At 29.4% G+C, this 17559-nt stretch overlaps 3 protein-coding genes and 1 pseudogene across 4 annotated transcripts; 1 reads left to right on the plus strand and 3 right to left on the minus strand.

Annotated features, from left to right (window-relative positions):
- Nucleotides 1-2374: 2374 nt before the first annotated feature.
- LOC17882268 (glucan endo-1,3-beta-glucosidase) lies at nucleotides 2375-2736 on the plus strand. The gene has a single exon (XM_006288982.2). It carries the CDS (start codon nucleotides 2375-2377, stop codon nucleotides 2720-2722), a length of 348 nt encoding a protein of 115 aa, XP_006289044.1. The 3' UTR covers nucleotides 2723-2736.
- A 679-nt stretch (nucleotides 2737-3415) lies between these two features.
- LOC111829994 lies at nucleotides 3416-3859 on the minus strand (annotated as a pseudogene).
- A 1651-nt stretch (nucleotides 3860-5510) lies between these two features.
- On the minus strand, nucleotides 5511-6471 carry LOC17884507 (auxin-induced protein 15A). Of its 2 annotated transcripts, XR_002833551.1 has the most exons (3): nucleotides 6126-6471; nucleotides 5661-5720; nucleotides 5511-5573 (listed from the first exon to the last, which is right to left on the minus strand). XR_002833551.1 is itself a non-coding variant. In XM_006289416.2 (1 exon), the coding sequence occupies exon 1, from the start codon at nucleotides 6469-6471 to the stop codon at nucleotides 6178-6180; it is 294 nt and encodes a 97-aa protein (XP_006289478.1). In that variant the 3' UTR covers nucleotides 5984-6177. The 2 variants fall into 2 exon arrangements, 1 of the variants encoding a protein (XP_006289478.1); XM_006289416.2 differs by lacking the exons at nucleotides 5511-5573; nucleotides 5661-5720 and having other exon boundaries at nucleotides 5984-6471.
- A 9084-nt stretch (nucleotides 6472-15555) lies between these two features.
- LOC111829995 lies at nucleotides 15556-17143 on the minus strand. The gene is made up of 2 exons (XM_023780316.1): nucleotides 16619-17143; nucleotides 15556-16476 (listed from the first exon to the last, which is right to left on the minus strand). The coding sequence occupies exons 1-2, from the start codon at nucleotides 17141-17143 to the stop codon at nucleotides 15556-15558; spliced, it is 1446 nt and encodes a 481-aa protein (XP_023636084.1).
- Between the last annotated feature and the right edge of the window lie 416 nt (nucleotides 17144-17559).

Raw genomic sequence — 17559 nt, forward strand, 5'->3', positions numbered from 1 at the left:
TGATCAGTTATGTATATATACTATATAGAATTTGATTAGTTGATTATTTCATATGCTAACATATTTTTTATCTTTTTATTTTTCAAAAAAAATGTTATCTTTGTTTATTTAGATTTATGATGATTTTGTTTTATTAGATTTCATTATATATAAATTATTAATTTCGAAATTATATTAAAATATTAAATTAATACTAAATATGTTTATGTATATTCAAAATAGATATGTTTACATATATTTAATTTTGAATTTAATTGTCCACTTTTTATGGTAAAAGATTATTATGATTTCCATAAATATAGATTGTTTTTGTTTTTGTTTTTTGTTTTGCTGTCATTAATTCTGTTTGGCAACTGATTTTATTTTCATGAATTTTTTTTTTTAAAATTGGGGGGTGTTTGGCTTCAAGTTGTCCTTCCCAATTACTTTTTAAAACAAAAAATTGGTTTAGGAATATTCAATAAATTTAAGAGAGATTGTAGGAATCAATTTTGTTTTGTGATTTTATAGCCATATTATTTTAGGAATATTAAAAATATTATAGAGAGATTTTAGGAGATTTTAAGTATTGTTTTTATGATTTTATTTTCAAAATCAATTAATATCAATGGCAATTTTTGTAAATACTGTTGAAACCCAGGATTTATTTCCTAACTTGCTCCACAAATGTTAATATAGATTATTCAAAACAAAAACTAGCATTAAATGTTGAGAAATAGCTAAAATCAACCCAGACTATTCTCTTGCAATGTTTTCATACCCAAAGTTTAACACCATGCGAAAACTAACCTTAATCCAAGGAATTTTCAAATTCTCAACATCAACTATTTAAAATTAGCCAAAATCAATATCTCTCGAAACGACGTTACTGTACCGTTTAACGGCGATGATTCAGAGGTGTCGGCAATGACAAAGAATCACAAAGTCTTAAAATGACGTTGTTTACTAACACAGACCAAAATGACAAAGAATCACAAAGTCTTAAAATGACGTCGTTTAATTATATAGTTAACTACTATTATTGTAGGGTGTGAGTGAGTCACAGGCCATTCTGGTAGTTGTATTATATGTTTTGTTACTGAAATATGATGGTATCATCGCTGTAGAACTTTATTTCATACAAGGCTCTTCAAATCTTAAATTGGTGTAAAGAATAATAGTTAGATGTATAGATAATTAATGTACAACTTGTATAGTTCAAGGAAGAAAAATATAGCTTGAATATTTTGTATTATATTTGACAACTGGAACAATAAATACTAATAATAATTTTTCGATATTAATATTATCTTTTACAAAGTTATACATGATTAAGAAGTTATAAACGTATATTGACCCAAACTATTTCATCCCTGGGGATGTTATCATCTTTGGATGATTTAAGCATTAATCGTAATCGTAATCGTAATCGTAATAAGATCAAAGATTTAACCATATATAGCAAAACATAAATTCATCTTTATTATTTAATTTAATTTTGTCAACACTTACATTTTTATTATTTCAAAATTCCACTTTACAAATACAAATTTTTTTAAACTACCTCTTCTTTCAAATTTTATAAAAAAATAATTCATCAAAGTTTTGAATTTTATCTAAATACATGTGTAAGCTTATATAAATATAAAAAATTACATTTATATGTGTGTAAATATAATACTGTATAAGTACCTTGAAAACCTTTGAAAAACCTTTTAAAACTAATTTAAAAACCTTTTAAAACCGTAGAGGAGGTCACAAGCACAAAGATAAATCTCTCACGAGTCATGTATGATGTTAAAAGTATTCCAATTATATACTTTTCCTTGCATTAGCTGTTTAGCCCCATACAAGTTTTATCACTTTTATCTATTGATAATACATCTTATTGTTATTATTATCTCAACAGTTTAATGTTAAATGAGCCTTGTATGGAATAAAATAAAAATACACACACACGCACATATATAGATATACACATAAATATTATAATTAAATAATAAAGATGAATTTACGTTTTGCTATATATGGTTAAATCTTTGATCTTACTATCAATTGTTTTTATAGCCATATCATTTTAAAATCGTGAAGAAATATTTCTGTTTATAAACACATTTAATTCACAATTATAGAGATATCAATTAAATTACAAAGATATATTCTTAATTATAAATATTAAAATCTTTGACTTCCTACCAAATGGTTAAAGTTCTTAAAGACATATAATTTCAAAGTATCAACATAAATTTCTAATTATGAATATATATTATTTTATTTTCCTTAATTGTTCTAAATCTTTGTGTCTCCACAATCCTATAAATATGGATGCATATACATACTAACATAGAAATCCAAAAACTAAAAGTTGTCTCACTTCAAATTATCCTTTTCAACAATGGTCAAAATGTCATTGCCTTTGACAATCCTTTTCGTCTTTTTATCTTTGATTATGATTAACCATCTTCAAGCGGCCAGTCATAAAACATGGTGTGTAGCAAAAACGACCGCGACGACTGCACAATTACAAGAAAATCTTATTTTGGGATGTAAAGCAGTTGATTGTAGGCCAATCCGACCTGGTGGATACTGTTTTACTCCGTATACTCTTTTAAATCATGCTTCATTTGTGATGAACGCATATTATCAAAGCCATAATCGTAGCCAAAAAGCTTGTAGTTTTAAAAATACTGGCACAATTGCTATTAGAGATCCTAGTTTTGGTACTTGTAAGTATGGTTCTTAGAAATATTTTCAAATGGTCTTAATAATTGATATTGCCTGTGTAATGGTTGGATGAATAAAATTATGGTTTGGAAGGTGTTCTTATTTTTATTTTTTTTATCAACTATACAATTAAATGACCACAAATTAGACATGTATTTTTAATAGCTAATTGAGAAACCTCACATTACTATGTTTCTATGCGGCTACGTTGAAAATTTATGTATATAGCTTTTACTATTTATATTTGAGCGACAAAATATAATACATATGCTTAAGTATCCTTTATAAATGGTACCAGTGTTAATTTTGCTGTGACACACTCACACCCAACAAAAATAGTAGTTCACCATATAACTAACAAGCTATATATATGACTATGCCAAACAAGCTAAGGTCACTCATGACATACACTTCCATCAAGAACAAGAAGAGAGCAAATCATTCTTAAGAACAAGAAGTTGAGAAGTTTACGTTGCATTGGTACGTACAAGAAGTTGGAGAGATTTGTAATCCCAAGGTTTTTGAAAGACCCATAGATTTTCAAAGTAGCCACATAGAAACATAGTAATGTGCGGTTTCTCAATTAGCTATTAGAAAAAAACACATGTCTAATTTATGGTTATTTAATTGTATAGTTGATTTAAAAAAAAAATAAAAAAAAAAAACACCTTCCAAACCATAATTTTATTCATTCAAGCATTTCACTTGCATGTCAATTATTAAGACCACTTGAATATTTTTTAGAACCATACTTACAAGTGTCAAAACTAGGATCTGTAGTAGTAAATATGCCAGTATTTTTAAAACTGCAAACTTCTTGAGTACGGTTATGGCTTTGATAATATGCGTTCATCACAAAAGAAGCATGATTTAAAAAGGTATAGGGATTAAAACAGTATTCATCATGTCGGATTGGTGTACAATCAACTCCTTTACGTCCCAAGATAATATTTTCTTGTAATTGCGCAGTCGTAGCGGTCATTTTTGCTACACACTATGTTTTAGGACTGGTCGCTTGAAGATGGTTAATCATGATAGAAGATATAAAGACGAAAAGGATTATCAAAGGCAATGACATTTTGACAATTGCTGAAAGCGAAAATTGAAGTGAGATAACTTCTATTTTTTGGATTTCTACGTTAGTATTTATATGCATCTATACTTATAAGATTGTGGAAAGAAAAATATTTAGAACAATTAAGGAAAACAAAAATATATATTCATAATTAGACATTTATCATTTGTACTTTGAAATGATATGTCGATAATAAGAACTTTAACCGTTACTTGGTAGGAAGTCAAAAAAAATCAAATACTTATGATTAGGAATATATCTATATAATTATAAATGATATGTGTTCATAAAAAGATATATACCTCCATAATATAAAATAAAATGATATAGCTAGAAAACAACTACCAAAACTAGGAAATTACTACCAACAAGTGTACTATTATTTTTGAATCTATATGCCGCCTTGGTACGACCGTTACTCTGATAATATACGTTCATCGGAGATAATGCATGATTTACAAGAGTATTTAGGAAGAAAAAAATATTAACCAATTTGGGTTTGTAACAATCCGTCCCGTGGGACCCCTTGCCATAACCCAGCAACGGCTGGCGCTGCAGCGCACCAATAACCAATGGGAAGGTTGTTAAAAAGTGAGGTATTGGGTTCGAGGAACAGCAAACGCACCAATAACCTATTTTGTGGGCCATAAGGCCTGCGTGCTATACTGGGCCCACAAGAGAGAGGTTAGGGTCGATGCGCTGCAGCGCTTGTGGCGTGGATCCCATGGGGCGGGTTGTTACAGGTTTGGCCTACAATTGATACTAGGACTTTTACTATCAATTATCTTGAGTACTAACTTGTCACTGCAATACTAGTTTGTTCAAGCATTTCATCAAACAATTGGTATGTGTGGAAATGTATGAGTTCTAACTCTAAATGGTCATACATAAATTAGCATTAAGAACACTAATCCAAACGGGATTTAATCCATTTCACAATTCAAAATACAACAAACTCAATTTCTCATTTCATCTTCTTCTCTCTATTTTGAGAATCATTATCCATTTTTAAGAGTTTACATCTTCCTTTATATTTTTAATTCATAATTTTCATATTTGTATATTTTAATTTATTTTAAAAATTTAATATATGTATGTTTTAACACAATGAATAATTATTATTTAAGTCTTAATTTTAACTTTAATTTTGATTTCATTTCACTTTAGTAATCTTGATTTTTTTTAATTATAAAAAAATATCGTCGGAATTTTGTTGGAAATGGTTTTAAAAATTAATTTAATTTAGTTATAAAAAATTTCACAAATTTGTGAACACTGAGAATTTTCGTCGGAAATTAGTAGGAATATTGTCGGAAATTAGTAGGAATATTGTCCAAAATTATAGAAAAAATATCGTCGGAATTTTGTTGAAAATTAATTTCTGACCAATTTCCGAGGAATATTAATTTCCGACCAAAGAATTTCGACGAATTTGATTTTGTCGAAAACTTGTCATAATATGCCATTTCTGACGAAATTCCGACCAATATCGTCGTCGGAAAGTGGCATGTTTTCTTGTAGTGTTACACTTAACCACCTAGAGACTAAGGATTCCACACCTAATCTAACCAACCATCCTCAAGAACCCTAATTACTACTCACAATTGTTGCTAAACAAAAAAAAACACAGAAATCATTAAAACTTGCATACTCAATAGATCAAAAGGAGATAAGAAAGACAGTTAAAAAAAAAAAACAATAATAATACAAAAGTAATTTGGATTACATACTTGCAGGAAAATATTGTCCAGCGGATAAAAATTTAATCCCTTGGGCTTGATAAACTTAGGATGCCCTAATACATAATTTAAATTTTAAATACACAATAAAATTTTAAAATTTTATTTAAAATATTAACAAAAGACTTACTAGAATCTCTTACCATAAAATTGCTCTTAAAAACTCTTAAACCACTTGTCATCATACTAAAGCAGCTCAATTCCTGAGTATTTAAAGCATATACATTTGTTAAATTATATTAAAAAATAGTAAAAGTAAGAAAGAAAATTCTCAAATAAGAACTTTTGAGAACCTGGTTAGAAACCCAAAACATACAAGACGTTTATTTAGTGGTTCAATTATTTATATATATTTATATATATAATGTCATATGAGGTTTATATATATATAATATCATAAGTAGCTCTATTTTATTTTTATTTTAAAGTAAAACTTAACACTCGTAGTTAAAAGGCAAAAGCACAATGAAACAATATTCAACTTAAAATTAATGAAAAGATCTTACACTCGTAGTTGAATCAAGTTAGAATATATAGTACAATATAAGATCCAAATCATAATTAACACATACAATAATTAAGAGAGAGATATATATATATATAACCACATTTTATCATTCAGACGAGACATAGTAGTGGGTTGGGTTCATGCATATGTGGTTAATGTCTCTTGTCGTGGCAAGTCAGGAACATGACGAGACTTCGGAAACTAGAGACATCACATGGCAAGACAATCTTGTTCCGGTAAGCTTCCCCGTAACCAAACTCCTCAGCCGACTTATCTAGAAGCTTTTGGAAAGAAGGGTTCTTCAGAAACCTTGTTGGGATTACAAATCTCTCCAAATTCTTGTACGTACCAACGTAAACTACGAAGTGTCCTCTCGGTGTTTTTGAGTATGTTTTGCCCTCTTCTTGTTCTTGGTGGAAGTGCATGTCAGTGACCTTGTTGGGCATAGTTTATATATATAAATATATAACTTGTTAGGTGTATAGTGAACTACTATTTCTGTTTGGTGTGAGTGAGTCACAAGACATTAATGGATTTTGTGGGGATCTTTGTGTTTTCCACTTTGATTTGGAAGTTGGGTGGTTTATATATAGTTGTGCATACTTATTTTTTTATATTAATTATATGTCTGGTTTGGGAATGTGTGCCGTCTAGAATGCATTCACGTAGACGAATAGTTGTGTATATTGCGTTGCGAGAAAATGCGATTATTGCTTTTTTTTCATTGATAATGAAAATAATTAGGAATTACATGGAAAAAAAATGATAAAAAACATGGAAGTAAAGAGACAATCAGTCCATCGATCGACAAAAACAGTGACGTTTTCGGAATAGATGAAGTGATAAACACAATTAGTCCATTGACATCAACAAAAGCAGTTATACTTTTGGAGTCACTGAAGTGATAAACGATTTTGAAGATTCACCTAGATGAGACCTCAAGGAGAAGAAAAACATGTTGTCAAACTTAGTGAATTTAAACTCGAAAGAATCTAAAAATGAGAAACTAAATTTCATGTCCATTTTACTAATTTAGTTTTCAAATTTGTTACAAATTGCTTTGCCATTTCAAGAATATTGGATAATCTCATTGCTTCGAAAGTGTTACCATTCCTTATTTTTTTATTTTATTTTTATTTTTTCTAAGAATATATATATATATATATATATATATATATTTCATTCAAATGAAAATAGTTTAGATATATAATTGATGATTATAGACCTATATATAATAATCGTCTTATGAGAAAGGAAAAAAAAAACATGGACGCGTAAATCCTACTTACTGTTGAGAATCATACGAAAAAATTATATATAACAAGTTATAAGTCGTTAGTTCTTATAGTTTAACAAACTTGGAGTAGTATTTAGTAATACTTCTGGCGGATCTTATATAAAAATCTTTCTTAACAAACCTTAGCTCTAAGATTTCTTAAAAGACCATCAATAACGATGGTCTTATGATCTTAGTATTGGAATACAGTAAAAGAACAATTAAACAAAACTTTATAATCCGTAGAAGTAACTGCATGCGTTTTTGAGTTTCATATAGTTTCTTTGATCATGATTTTTTTCATTTCTAGCTGAATACACTATTGTTCTTGTAAGTTAAGATTTTATACACAGACACAAGCGTTACTCAGCTCATGCGTAACTACGTTAATAGGAACGGATAATGTAAAATATATGTATAGTTCTATGCATGGGTAAGTTCATTTGTTTGATAAAGGGATAATGAACTTTCAAAAGATAACATATCTATATGTATGACAATGTCAATGTTTAGTGAGTAGTTATATGATCGTAGTAGCTTACTATAACTAGCTAGGTCCTAACGATGACTGTGGGGAATAATGGACTTAGCTAGCCAGAGTCTATTGGTTTAATTTTTCAAACCATTACGTATGCATGAGTGAGAGAGAGAGAGAGAGAGAATAAATAATGTGTGGTTGTTAAAAAATGGGTAATGGATTGAGCTACGATTATGTACTGACTCATGAAGAAAAGCACATGGTTTCTGCTACTGCTGCTCATAGAGGATGATCCTTTGTCTCCATACTTGTCCAATTCACTTAACTTCAACTATCCGATAAGGTTTTTACATTTTTCCTCATATATGCCAAAAATTGTGACGGTTTGAGCCTAAAAGGTAATATAGTCACTTGTCTAACTAAGTTTTTTCTTAATGAATTTTTTAGAACCAAGAACTATTTTTTTTTTGTTTTTAGTTTTGTGATTTGCATGCATAAGGAATGATATCTCTACTTTCGTTAGACAAACTGCCAGAAGCTAATTAGTATATAATGAAAATAAAATGAATTATGAGTTCCTCTTCTAGGCAAAAAAAAATTATTATGTGAGATTTGAGAATAACAAATGGGAAAACGGGGGAAATCAACCTAAACTATTTCTCGAAGGTATTTTCATACCCAAACTCACTACTCTGAATTTTACAACACAAACCAGCTTTCAGTTCAAATAACCAACTTGAACCGCATCAAATTTTGTCGATTTCAACCTCGACGTTAACAGTATCCCTGCCCATCTTGAAGATTTGGATAATCAAGCTTAAACTTCTATAAAAACCAAAAGAACTGGACTTGGTTTAGGTTAAATCGCGTAATCGTATAGTTAAAACCTCATTTACACTTGATCAGGTCCTTGAAATATGTATTAGCGTGTAACCTATATTTTTGATGACAATTAACTATTTTGGTTCATTTTCAAATCCAACTTCATCCGTAGATGTTTTTCTATTGCGTCTATAACTATAAGTCTATTATGCTCAAGTTGCTCTTATTCATTTGGCCATAAATTTTACTACTCTCATATATATCAAGTTTCACTAATTAAGAACATAAACAAACATCTCAATCATATAAACTGGAAGTATTTAGAAAAAATTTAAGAAAATTTTCCAATAATCTTTAGTTTTAAAGAAAATGAATCAACAAAATATTTAACATTTGCAAGAACTTGTTATTTATAACAAAATATATGATTTTTTTTTACCGAAAACCCCTAATTTGATTGTCAACTTTCATTTGAGAGCTTTGATTTAAAATCTTGTTAATTAAATGTTTTTCAGTTCGTTTTTCCAGATCACTTGATTCGGAAGTTATTTTTGTAAACGATTTCCCTCCTGATTGGGCTACCAATCATGGTATATTATTTTCATTAATGTGTGGTTGGAAAAAATATATTTTTTAATTATCTTACATAATTTCATTGCTCCAAAATCTTGGTTTTCAAAACCTTTTTGAAAATATTAAATAGTAAAATACGAAAGTAAACTATATGTGTGAGATATGGATATTATAGGCATGAAGAGGGTTATGGACTGAATAGATCTGAGAAGTAGTGACCATACTCTTTTGTATTGATGAAATTTATTGATTCCTAGCTACGTCCTTACTCTTCGTTTTCTTTGTACGGAGTCTGTTATACATACCGTTCAAGTTTTGCCACTATATGAAAAAAAAAACTTAAATTATTTAATTTTTGGTTGATATTACAAAAGAAAAAACATTTTACCATATTAAAATATAGTTTTGCTATATTTAAAATGGCATACAAATTATTTGACGGCCCTGGTCCAAAGTATTTAAAGTTTTAACTTAAGGAGGGGAAAAAGTAATATCATTGCAGAACTTTAAAGTCTGAGGTGTTTGAAATATGAAAAAATTATAAACTTGTATATGGATGATAAGGTTCATCAAGATCATCATTACTATTAGGAAACTAAATCCAAATACTTATAAGCTTTTAAAAGGTTATAAACGGCATTTATAAGATTTTTATAAGGTTTTTAAAAGGTTTGCAAAGTTTTTATAAGGTTTTAAATAATTTTTAAAAGGTTTTTTAAGGTTTTAAATAATTTTTAAAAGGTATTTATACAGTATTTGTGAAATATATATATATATATAAATTACACACATGTAAAGATAATTTGTGTCTATAAATATAAGTTTACACATATATTTTTGATAAATTTCAAATTTTATAGTGACTTTTTGATAAAATTAGAATGAGGGGTATTTTTAAAAAGTGGTATTTGAAAAAGGGTATTTTTGAAATTCCCCCAAAAACATTAAAACATATTTCATAAATAACATTAAGATAAGTATTTAAAAAAAAATACAAATATGAGTTTTATTTCAAAAAATAATATTAAATATTTTTTTTTCCAAAAGTACCACCAAACTAAAACTATATTTTTAACATTCAAAACTAGTGTTGGAATCCTAAAAACTAAATCTTACCTCTGAAAACTATATCTTAAATACAAAATAGTCAACCTAACCAAGGAAAAATAAACTCGACATTTTCAAAAATCAATTTTTATATTTATGATATTTTTAGAAAAACTAAATATGTTTTGAGATTTTGGAAAATAAATATTTTGTGGTGTTTCTAGAAAAATAACATTTTTGTGGTGTTTTTGGAAAAAAATATTAAAGTGTGCAAAACAGTTTGCTTGTGAATGATGATGCAGTCTAAGATCACGATTAAATATATTAGAAGGTGAAGAGGAAATGCTTCTATCTTTGGATACACAAACTATATGAAGAGGAAATGCTTCTATCTTTGGATGCTTACAATAGCTTTAAAGTATCATCATGCGTTGAATAGATTTAAGATAATTGATAGAAACTACAAGCATTGTCTCTCAATTGAAGAATGGAAAAGAGCAAAGACCAAGACGTTTTGATGCCATTTTACAAGATTACTATTTTTATGTCGGGGAGAAGTCACTCAACTTTCAATTTATATTTTGGACATGTTTTGGAAGTGCACCAATACAACGAAGATAAGGTAACTCGAGAGATCATTTTTAAAACGAAAAATGGAATTTGATAAATATTGGGAGGAATATAGTGTAATTCTTGCACAAGGGGGAGGTTTTGGATCCTTTGATGAAATTTTAACTTTTTAAGCCTGAAAAAGTTAAAATTTGATCCCTCTAGAGGATGAACTTGATCCCTATAGTTGACCTGAAAAAAAGAGATTTCTTTGAGAGTAAGCTTACAAAGCTTTTTAAAACATATAGAAAAGGAACTGGGGATGAAGAAGTGCTAAAGAACAATTATATATGCTTCATAAAGAGGAAGTGAGAATGAAGTGCTATATACAGCTTATAGGTAATAAGTTTTTGATAAATTAATTTGCATTTTGTTAAGTTTTTAAAATTGTGAGTTGGACTATTTAATTGATATGACATCTATTTTGAACTGGTTAGAACTCCAAATATTTTGGATTGTTTATCAATATATTGTATCTAAAGAATTCCGATCTGAAAAAACTTCATAATTAGAGTGTTATTTGATATCTAATCAAACATATTTATGTTCAGACTATTAACATAAATATATATAAAAACACATTTTAAAAAGTATGGTTTATACTTTATCCTAACTAGGATTTATCCCGTGGTACACTATAGGTCCATAATTTAATATATTTGTAGTTGGTTTATATAATCTAGTTTTTGCACGTGTTTTTTTCATTATAATTTTATATAATGTTATGTCTTTGTATTATAAGTAGATAGAATCTCTTTCAAAGTTATTGTCATCATGAGTTTATGGTTTTGTCTCTCAGTCGGATTCGATCATTTCATGCGATGAACATAAATTTTGCGATTTCTCTTTTTTATAATTATTAGATTTCTCTTTTTTATTTTATTTATTATATCATATAAAGGTAAACAATGCACTTTTAAAAATCTGAGTTAATCTTGTTTGTTTATTATAATTTATTTCATACAATAAATACAACTTCTACAATTCCTAGAATTGCTAAAAATCCGGTATTAAATTTGACTTTTAAACTAACTATAACTATCAATTTTTTCCAGCAAGTTATTCAAAATTTATGTCTCAAAATTTATCAAAAAATTATTACCACAAAATTTAAAGAAATGTAACCAAAGAATCACATTTATAAACTACGAACTTATCTTGGTTTAAATCTTCAAAAAGAAGTGAATCAATTGAGTAAAGTATATACTAAATATTTTGGTAAGTAGCTATGGTAATATAATTAGTAAGATACGGTTAAGTAAAGGAAATTAAAATAACTATTTTATTCCATTTTAAATCATAATTATTCGATTTTATTTATTCATTTGTAGAATACACTAACTGTCTAATTTTTTTTAATGGTTTTTCAATGTTATATTATAGAGAAAATATAATAATCGTATGATATGATTTCCTAAACTTTTCTAAAATTATTAAATGCTAGTTGCATACTAGTTAATATCCAGCGAGATTGGAGGTTAATATATTATTAAATTGATGTTAATAATAAGGAATGTGTATTTAACGGTTTCGGTCACATGCTATTTTTTTATTTTGTTTTATTTTAAGGAAATGGATTAATATCTCATTTTTAATCAATATTTTTTAAAAGGTTTATTGTTTTCTATATTTGCGAGATTGCTTTTCAAATTGAAGACTTTTAATGTGAAAATAAGAGATTGTATGTGATATGAAATATTAATATGATTGATTTTAGAAAAAAGCAATTATTATTGATTTATTTAAGATTTTGTATTTAAACATTTTTAATTATTTGTTTCAGATTTTAAATTTTTATGATATAATCAATTATGTTGATCATGTATACACTTTTTATGCTATTTTTTCCCCTAAAATATCATTTTAAAAAATATATATATGATGATTTGTTTTATAAGGTTTTATTAAATATAAATTATTGTTTACATATGTAAAATTTTGAATTTATTTTTCTACTTTTTTATGGCAACAAATTATATTTTCCATAAATATAGATAATTTTTAGTTTTTATTTAGTTATTTTTGATGTCATTAATTCTGTTTGGCAACAGGTTTGGAATCACATTTTTTTAAAAAAATTTTTTTGTCTGTTTGGATACACCTTGTCCTTCCCTTTTAATAGTATAGACTAGAGTCGGATCCGCGCTACAGCGCGAAGGAAAAGTTTTGACTTATTTTTTTGAGAAATTGATATCAATAACCTTTTTTTGATACCCTCTTTTAAAAATACCCTCTTTTTTGCCATTTTAATTTTGCCCTCCTTTAAATTGTAATGACCATTTTAGCCCTAGTTGAAAAAATATTCCTTCCAAAAATTTTCCCCCCAAAGATTTCCTGCCAAAAAAGTTTCCGAGAAAAATTTTCCCGCCAAAAAAATTTCCGCAAATATTTTCCCGCAAAAAAAAATATTTTTACAAAATTTTCCCGCCAAATTTATTAAAGGGTTTATAAGATTTTTTAAAGGGGTTACAAGGGTTTTAATGGGATTTACAAAAGTTTTTAAATGGTTTTTAAAAGACTTGTAATGGATAATTTTTAGTTATTTTTACTATTAAAATATGGTTTTTAAAAGATTTCTAGTCTATACTATTTAATAAAGATAATTTTTTGTTTTTATTTACTTATTTTTGCTGTGATTAATTCTGTTTGGCAACAGGTTTGGAATCACATTTTTTTGTAATTTTTTTTTTGGTCTGTTTGGATACACATTGTCCTTCTCTTTTAATAGTATAGACTAGAGTCGGATCCGCGCTACAGCGCGAAGGAAAAGTTTTGACTTATTTTTTTGAGAAATTGATATCAATAACCTTTTTATGATACCCTCTTTTAAAAATACCTCTTTTTTGCCATTTTCATTTTTGCCTTCCTTTAAATTGTAATGACCATTTTAGCCCTAATTGAAAAAATATTCCTTCCCAAAAGGGAAGAAATATTCCTTCCAAAAATTTTTCCCCCAAAGATTTCCTGCCAAAAAAGTTTCCGAGAAAAATTTTTCCGCCAAAAAAATTTCCGCAAATATTTTCCCCCAAAAAAAAATATTTTTACAAAATTTTCCCGCTAAATTTTTTAAAGGGTTTACAAGATTTTTTACAGGGTTTACAAGGGTTTTAATGGGATTTACAAGAGTTTTTAAATGGTTTTTAAAAGATTTGTAGTGGATAGTTTTTAGTTATTTTTACTATTAAATATGGTTTTTAAAAGATTTCTAGTCTATACTATTAAATATAGATAACTTTTAGTTTTTATTTGGGTTGGCAGTTTTTTTCCCCCTCTACTTGTAGCATTCTCATCTTTCCTACACAAACTTTGTGTCCCTTAAAATATCAACATCAAAAACCATTTCCTTCATAAAACTACACAAATTATTTTTTTGGTGCATATAACTACATATCTAATCAATTTAGGATTTATGATGTCTAAACCGTTTTTAACCATAATAGCGTTTACTAGTATCATAATTTTACAAGAACGCAACAACAACGTTTTTGTCTTTTTTTTAAAACAAAAATTGATTTGGGGGTTTAGGTTTTGTTCTTCATCGGCTTGAGCATCAAATTTCCAGAAAAAACCATGAGCTTCGCATCACAAAGGAACGTCCCTTCTGAGAAAATTTCTCAATCAAGTTTGACATCTGAAAATACTCTCGAGGTTCCAAATGGGGTTCGCAGTCCTGCTCAGAGTGTGAGTGGAGGTTTGGAAGACTCTGCACCGGTGAATAGCAGAGCTTCTTCCCATGTGCTTGCGGTGAAGCAGGAACTGTGTGACAATAACGTAAGAGAAAAGAATAATTCTTATCGAGCTAATGTCACCTCTGTCTTGAATGCTGAGTCTTGGCAAAGCAACAGATTAAAAGATATTTTGACAAATGCCTCTTTGGCTGGTTCGGATGATGTTGGAATGAATGACTCGTATCAAAAAGGTTTCATTTGAATCCGAATAAGGTTTACAACTGAATCAGAACAAAATACATCCAAATCCGAGAATCAAAATCCAAAAAGAGATAAAATGATCTCATTACATTAGCCAAATCCAAAAGACAAAGATAAAAAACCACACTTAAAATATATAGTTAGGACTCCCATTGGCTGCTTCCTTGTGTGAGTGTTTCAGGTCCTTGAGTTTGTGTAAGTTTTTCAGGTTCTTGAGTTGTTTGTGTGAGTGTTTCAAATCCTACGCTTAAAACCTGCACATACAAAGGAAAAGAAAAAAAAAAGAATGTAAGCGACACAAAAACAACAGACACAACACAAAAACAAACACAGACACAACACAAAAACCTGCAATTTACAAAAAACAGACACAACAAAACCTGCAACACACAACAAAATCTGTAGACACTAAAAACAGAAGTAAAACCCCTGCAGCCACAAAAAAACAGACACAACACAAAACCTGCAACAATAAAAACAGTCACAAAAACTTGCAATTTACAAAAAAAAACAGACACAACAAAACCTGCAGCACACAACAAAATCTGTAGACACTAAAAACAGAAGTAAAAACCTGCAGCCATAGAAAAACAGACACAACACAAAACACAAAATCTACAGACAATAAAAACAGTAAAAAAAATCCTACAAACACAAAATTTGCAGACACCAAAACCTGCAAACAAACCAAACACAAACATAGACAAGAAAACAGACACAAAAGAAAAAAAAAACAGACAAATACAAAAAAAGAAAAGAAACAGCCGCAAGCCAAACACAACGAATGAAAAAAAGATTAGAAACATGCCTCAGCTGGTTGCATGGTGTCCTGCTTCTTACTCTTCTTACTCTTCTTCTCCTTAGGAAATTTCAGACATCCAGCTGCATTGTGTCCAGCTTCACCACAGGATCTACAATGCATTATCCTTCCTTTCCTTCCTAGTTTGAGTATCTCTGGTTCCTCTTTCTTCTTCTTCTTCTTTGGAGACTCGAGCTTACCTTTGATCCGATCATACCTTTTCTTTTGTCCTTTCTTTCTACCCGGTGGAATTGGTTCTGGAGGTGCTTTCATTAAGACATAGTTGTTGGTCATCCAAAATCGTTGACCTCTCACTGGATCAGGACCTGTCTCATATTGTTCTAACCAGACTTGAGACCCAAAGAATGGACTAACAAAATCTTCAACATTCTTACCAACATCTATGACTGCTGCATAGGCATGTTCACATGGAATCCCTGTGACTTGCCACTTGCAACATGAGCATTCCCATTTTCCAGTAGTCAAATTCACACCTTGTGAATTTCCATCTATCCAAACTTCAAACTTATTATGTGTTCCTTTTGTGACTTCACATTTCATAGCGTCTTCCTCCTCGTTTTCCAATATATCAGATACATACTCAGATATCTTCTTCTTCCATTTTACTATTTTCTGTTTTCTCTTACTTATACGTGCCATTGCTTGTCTTCTTATTGTCTCCATCATTGGAACCAATGCTTTTGCCCTTGCTTTGACGATTGTGGCATTAAAAGACTCAGTGGCATTGTTGTCTACATCCTCACAACAACTGCCTATCTTGAAAAAAGGTCTACACCAAGTCTTTGGTTCCTCCTTCATCACATCCTCATACAAAGACATGCTGTATGCTCTCATCTCATTCAAATTATTTTGATAGTCAGCATGGTTGTAGCTCCAAGCTAAGTTCCACACCAACTTCTTCAATAAGTCTTTATTTGCATGTCACTTTTAACTGCACTTATGATTCCCTTCAAAAACCAAACAAAAAAGTCGCATTATTATACTAGTAAAAAGTCAGTTAAAACTTTACCACTTTATTATACAACCAAAAAAGAAATACCTTGCAGCGATCTGATAAAATAACATAATTACTCCCATCTTTTAAATTCAAGTCAACACTAAGCTGATTTAGAAACCAAAGCCAGTTGTCTGCAGTCTCAACTTGAACACATGCCCAAGCAACTGGGTAAATCTGGTTATTTGCATCATGACCAATAGCAGTCAATAAACAACCTTTAACCGCATGCTTCAAGAAGGTTCCATCAATTCCAATGATTGGCCTACAATAGTAAAATGCATTCTTCATTGCTCCAAGACATACATAAATTCGGTTGAACACATCTTCTCCAGCCGCATTAGAAGTGGTGTCAACAAAAGCAGTTGATCCCTTGTTTGAGTTCATAATTTCAGCAACATAACCTCGGAGGTGAGAAAATTGTTTGCCATATTCTTCTTTTAGCCACTTTAATGCTAGAATTCTTCCTCTTTGAACTTGTCCAATAGTGCTCACTATTTTCCATTGCTCCTTAATATGCCGCTGAATTTTAAGAGGCATAAAATTAGGCTTCAATCTCAGCTTGTCCATGAATAACCTTCCAATCACTGGACTCTTAAGCAACTTGCATTTTCCATTAGAAGTGCAACTATGATCAGTGCATATAGTCTTCAAAACCCATAGTTGTTTTGACTCTTCATATGAGCAGTAGACATACCAACCACAACCCTTCTTATGAGCACACCTAAAGCTGATTTTGTTCTTCTCCCACCTATCTTGTCTAAGATTTTCTCTATTCTTCAATGCATAATGCAAAACAGTCTCTTTGAACTCAAAACCAGTCATGAAAGTTCGACCAATAACCAATTTATCATTTGTTCCCAACCTAATCTTCCTATCCCTAGTAATTACCGGATCCTCGTCTTCATCCGAGCTATCAGGAATATTATTACGACGAATCTGGAACTCATCGTACCAGTCTGCTACAGCTTCCTCTACCTCATACT

Source organism: Capsella rubella, unplaced genomic scaffold (assembly GCF_000375325.1).
Source record: "Capsella rubella cultivar Monte Gargano unplaced genomic scaffold, Caprub1_0 scaffold_6, whole genome shotgun sequence".
NCBI classification, from domain to species: Eukaryota; Viridiplantae; Streptophyta; class Magnoliopsida; order Brassicales; family Brassicaceae; genus Capsella; species Capsella rubella.

Bases quoted from the DNA above. Each gene is read 5' to 3' on its own strand.
- LOC17882268 (XM_006288982.2), top strand. From the start codon at position 2,375: ATGGTCAAAATGTCATTGCCTTTGACAATCCTTTTCGTCTTTTTATCT.
- LOC111829995 (XM_023780316.1), bottom strand. From the start codon at position 17,143: ATGGACAAGCTGAGATTGAAGCCTAATTTTATGCCTCTTAAAATTCAG. The intron at 16,477-16,618 runs GTATTTCTTTTT...GACTTATTGAAG, and splicing joins TTTTATCAGATCGCTGCAAG to AAGTTGGTGTGGAACTTAGC.
- LOC17884507 (XM_006289416.2), bottom strand. From the start codon at position 6,471: ATGCCCAACAAGGTCACTGACATGCACTTCCACCAAGAACAAGAAGAG.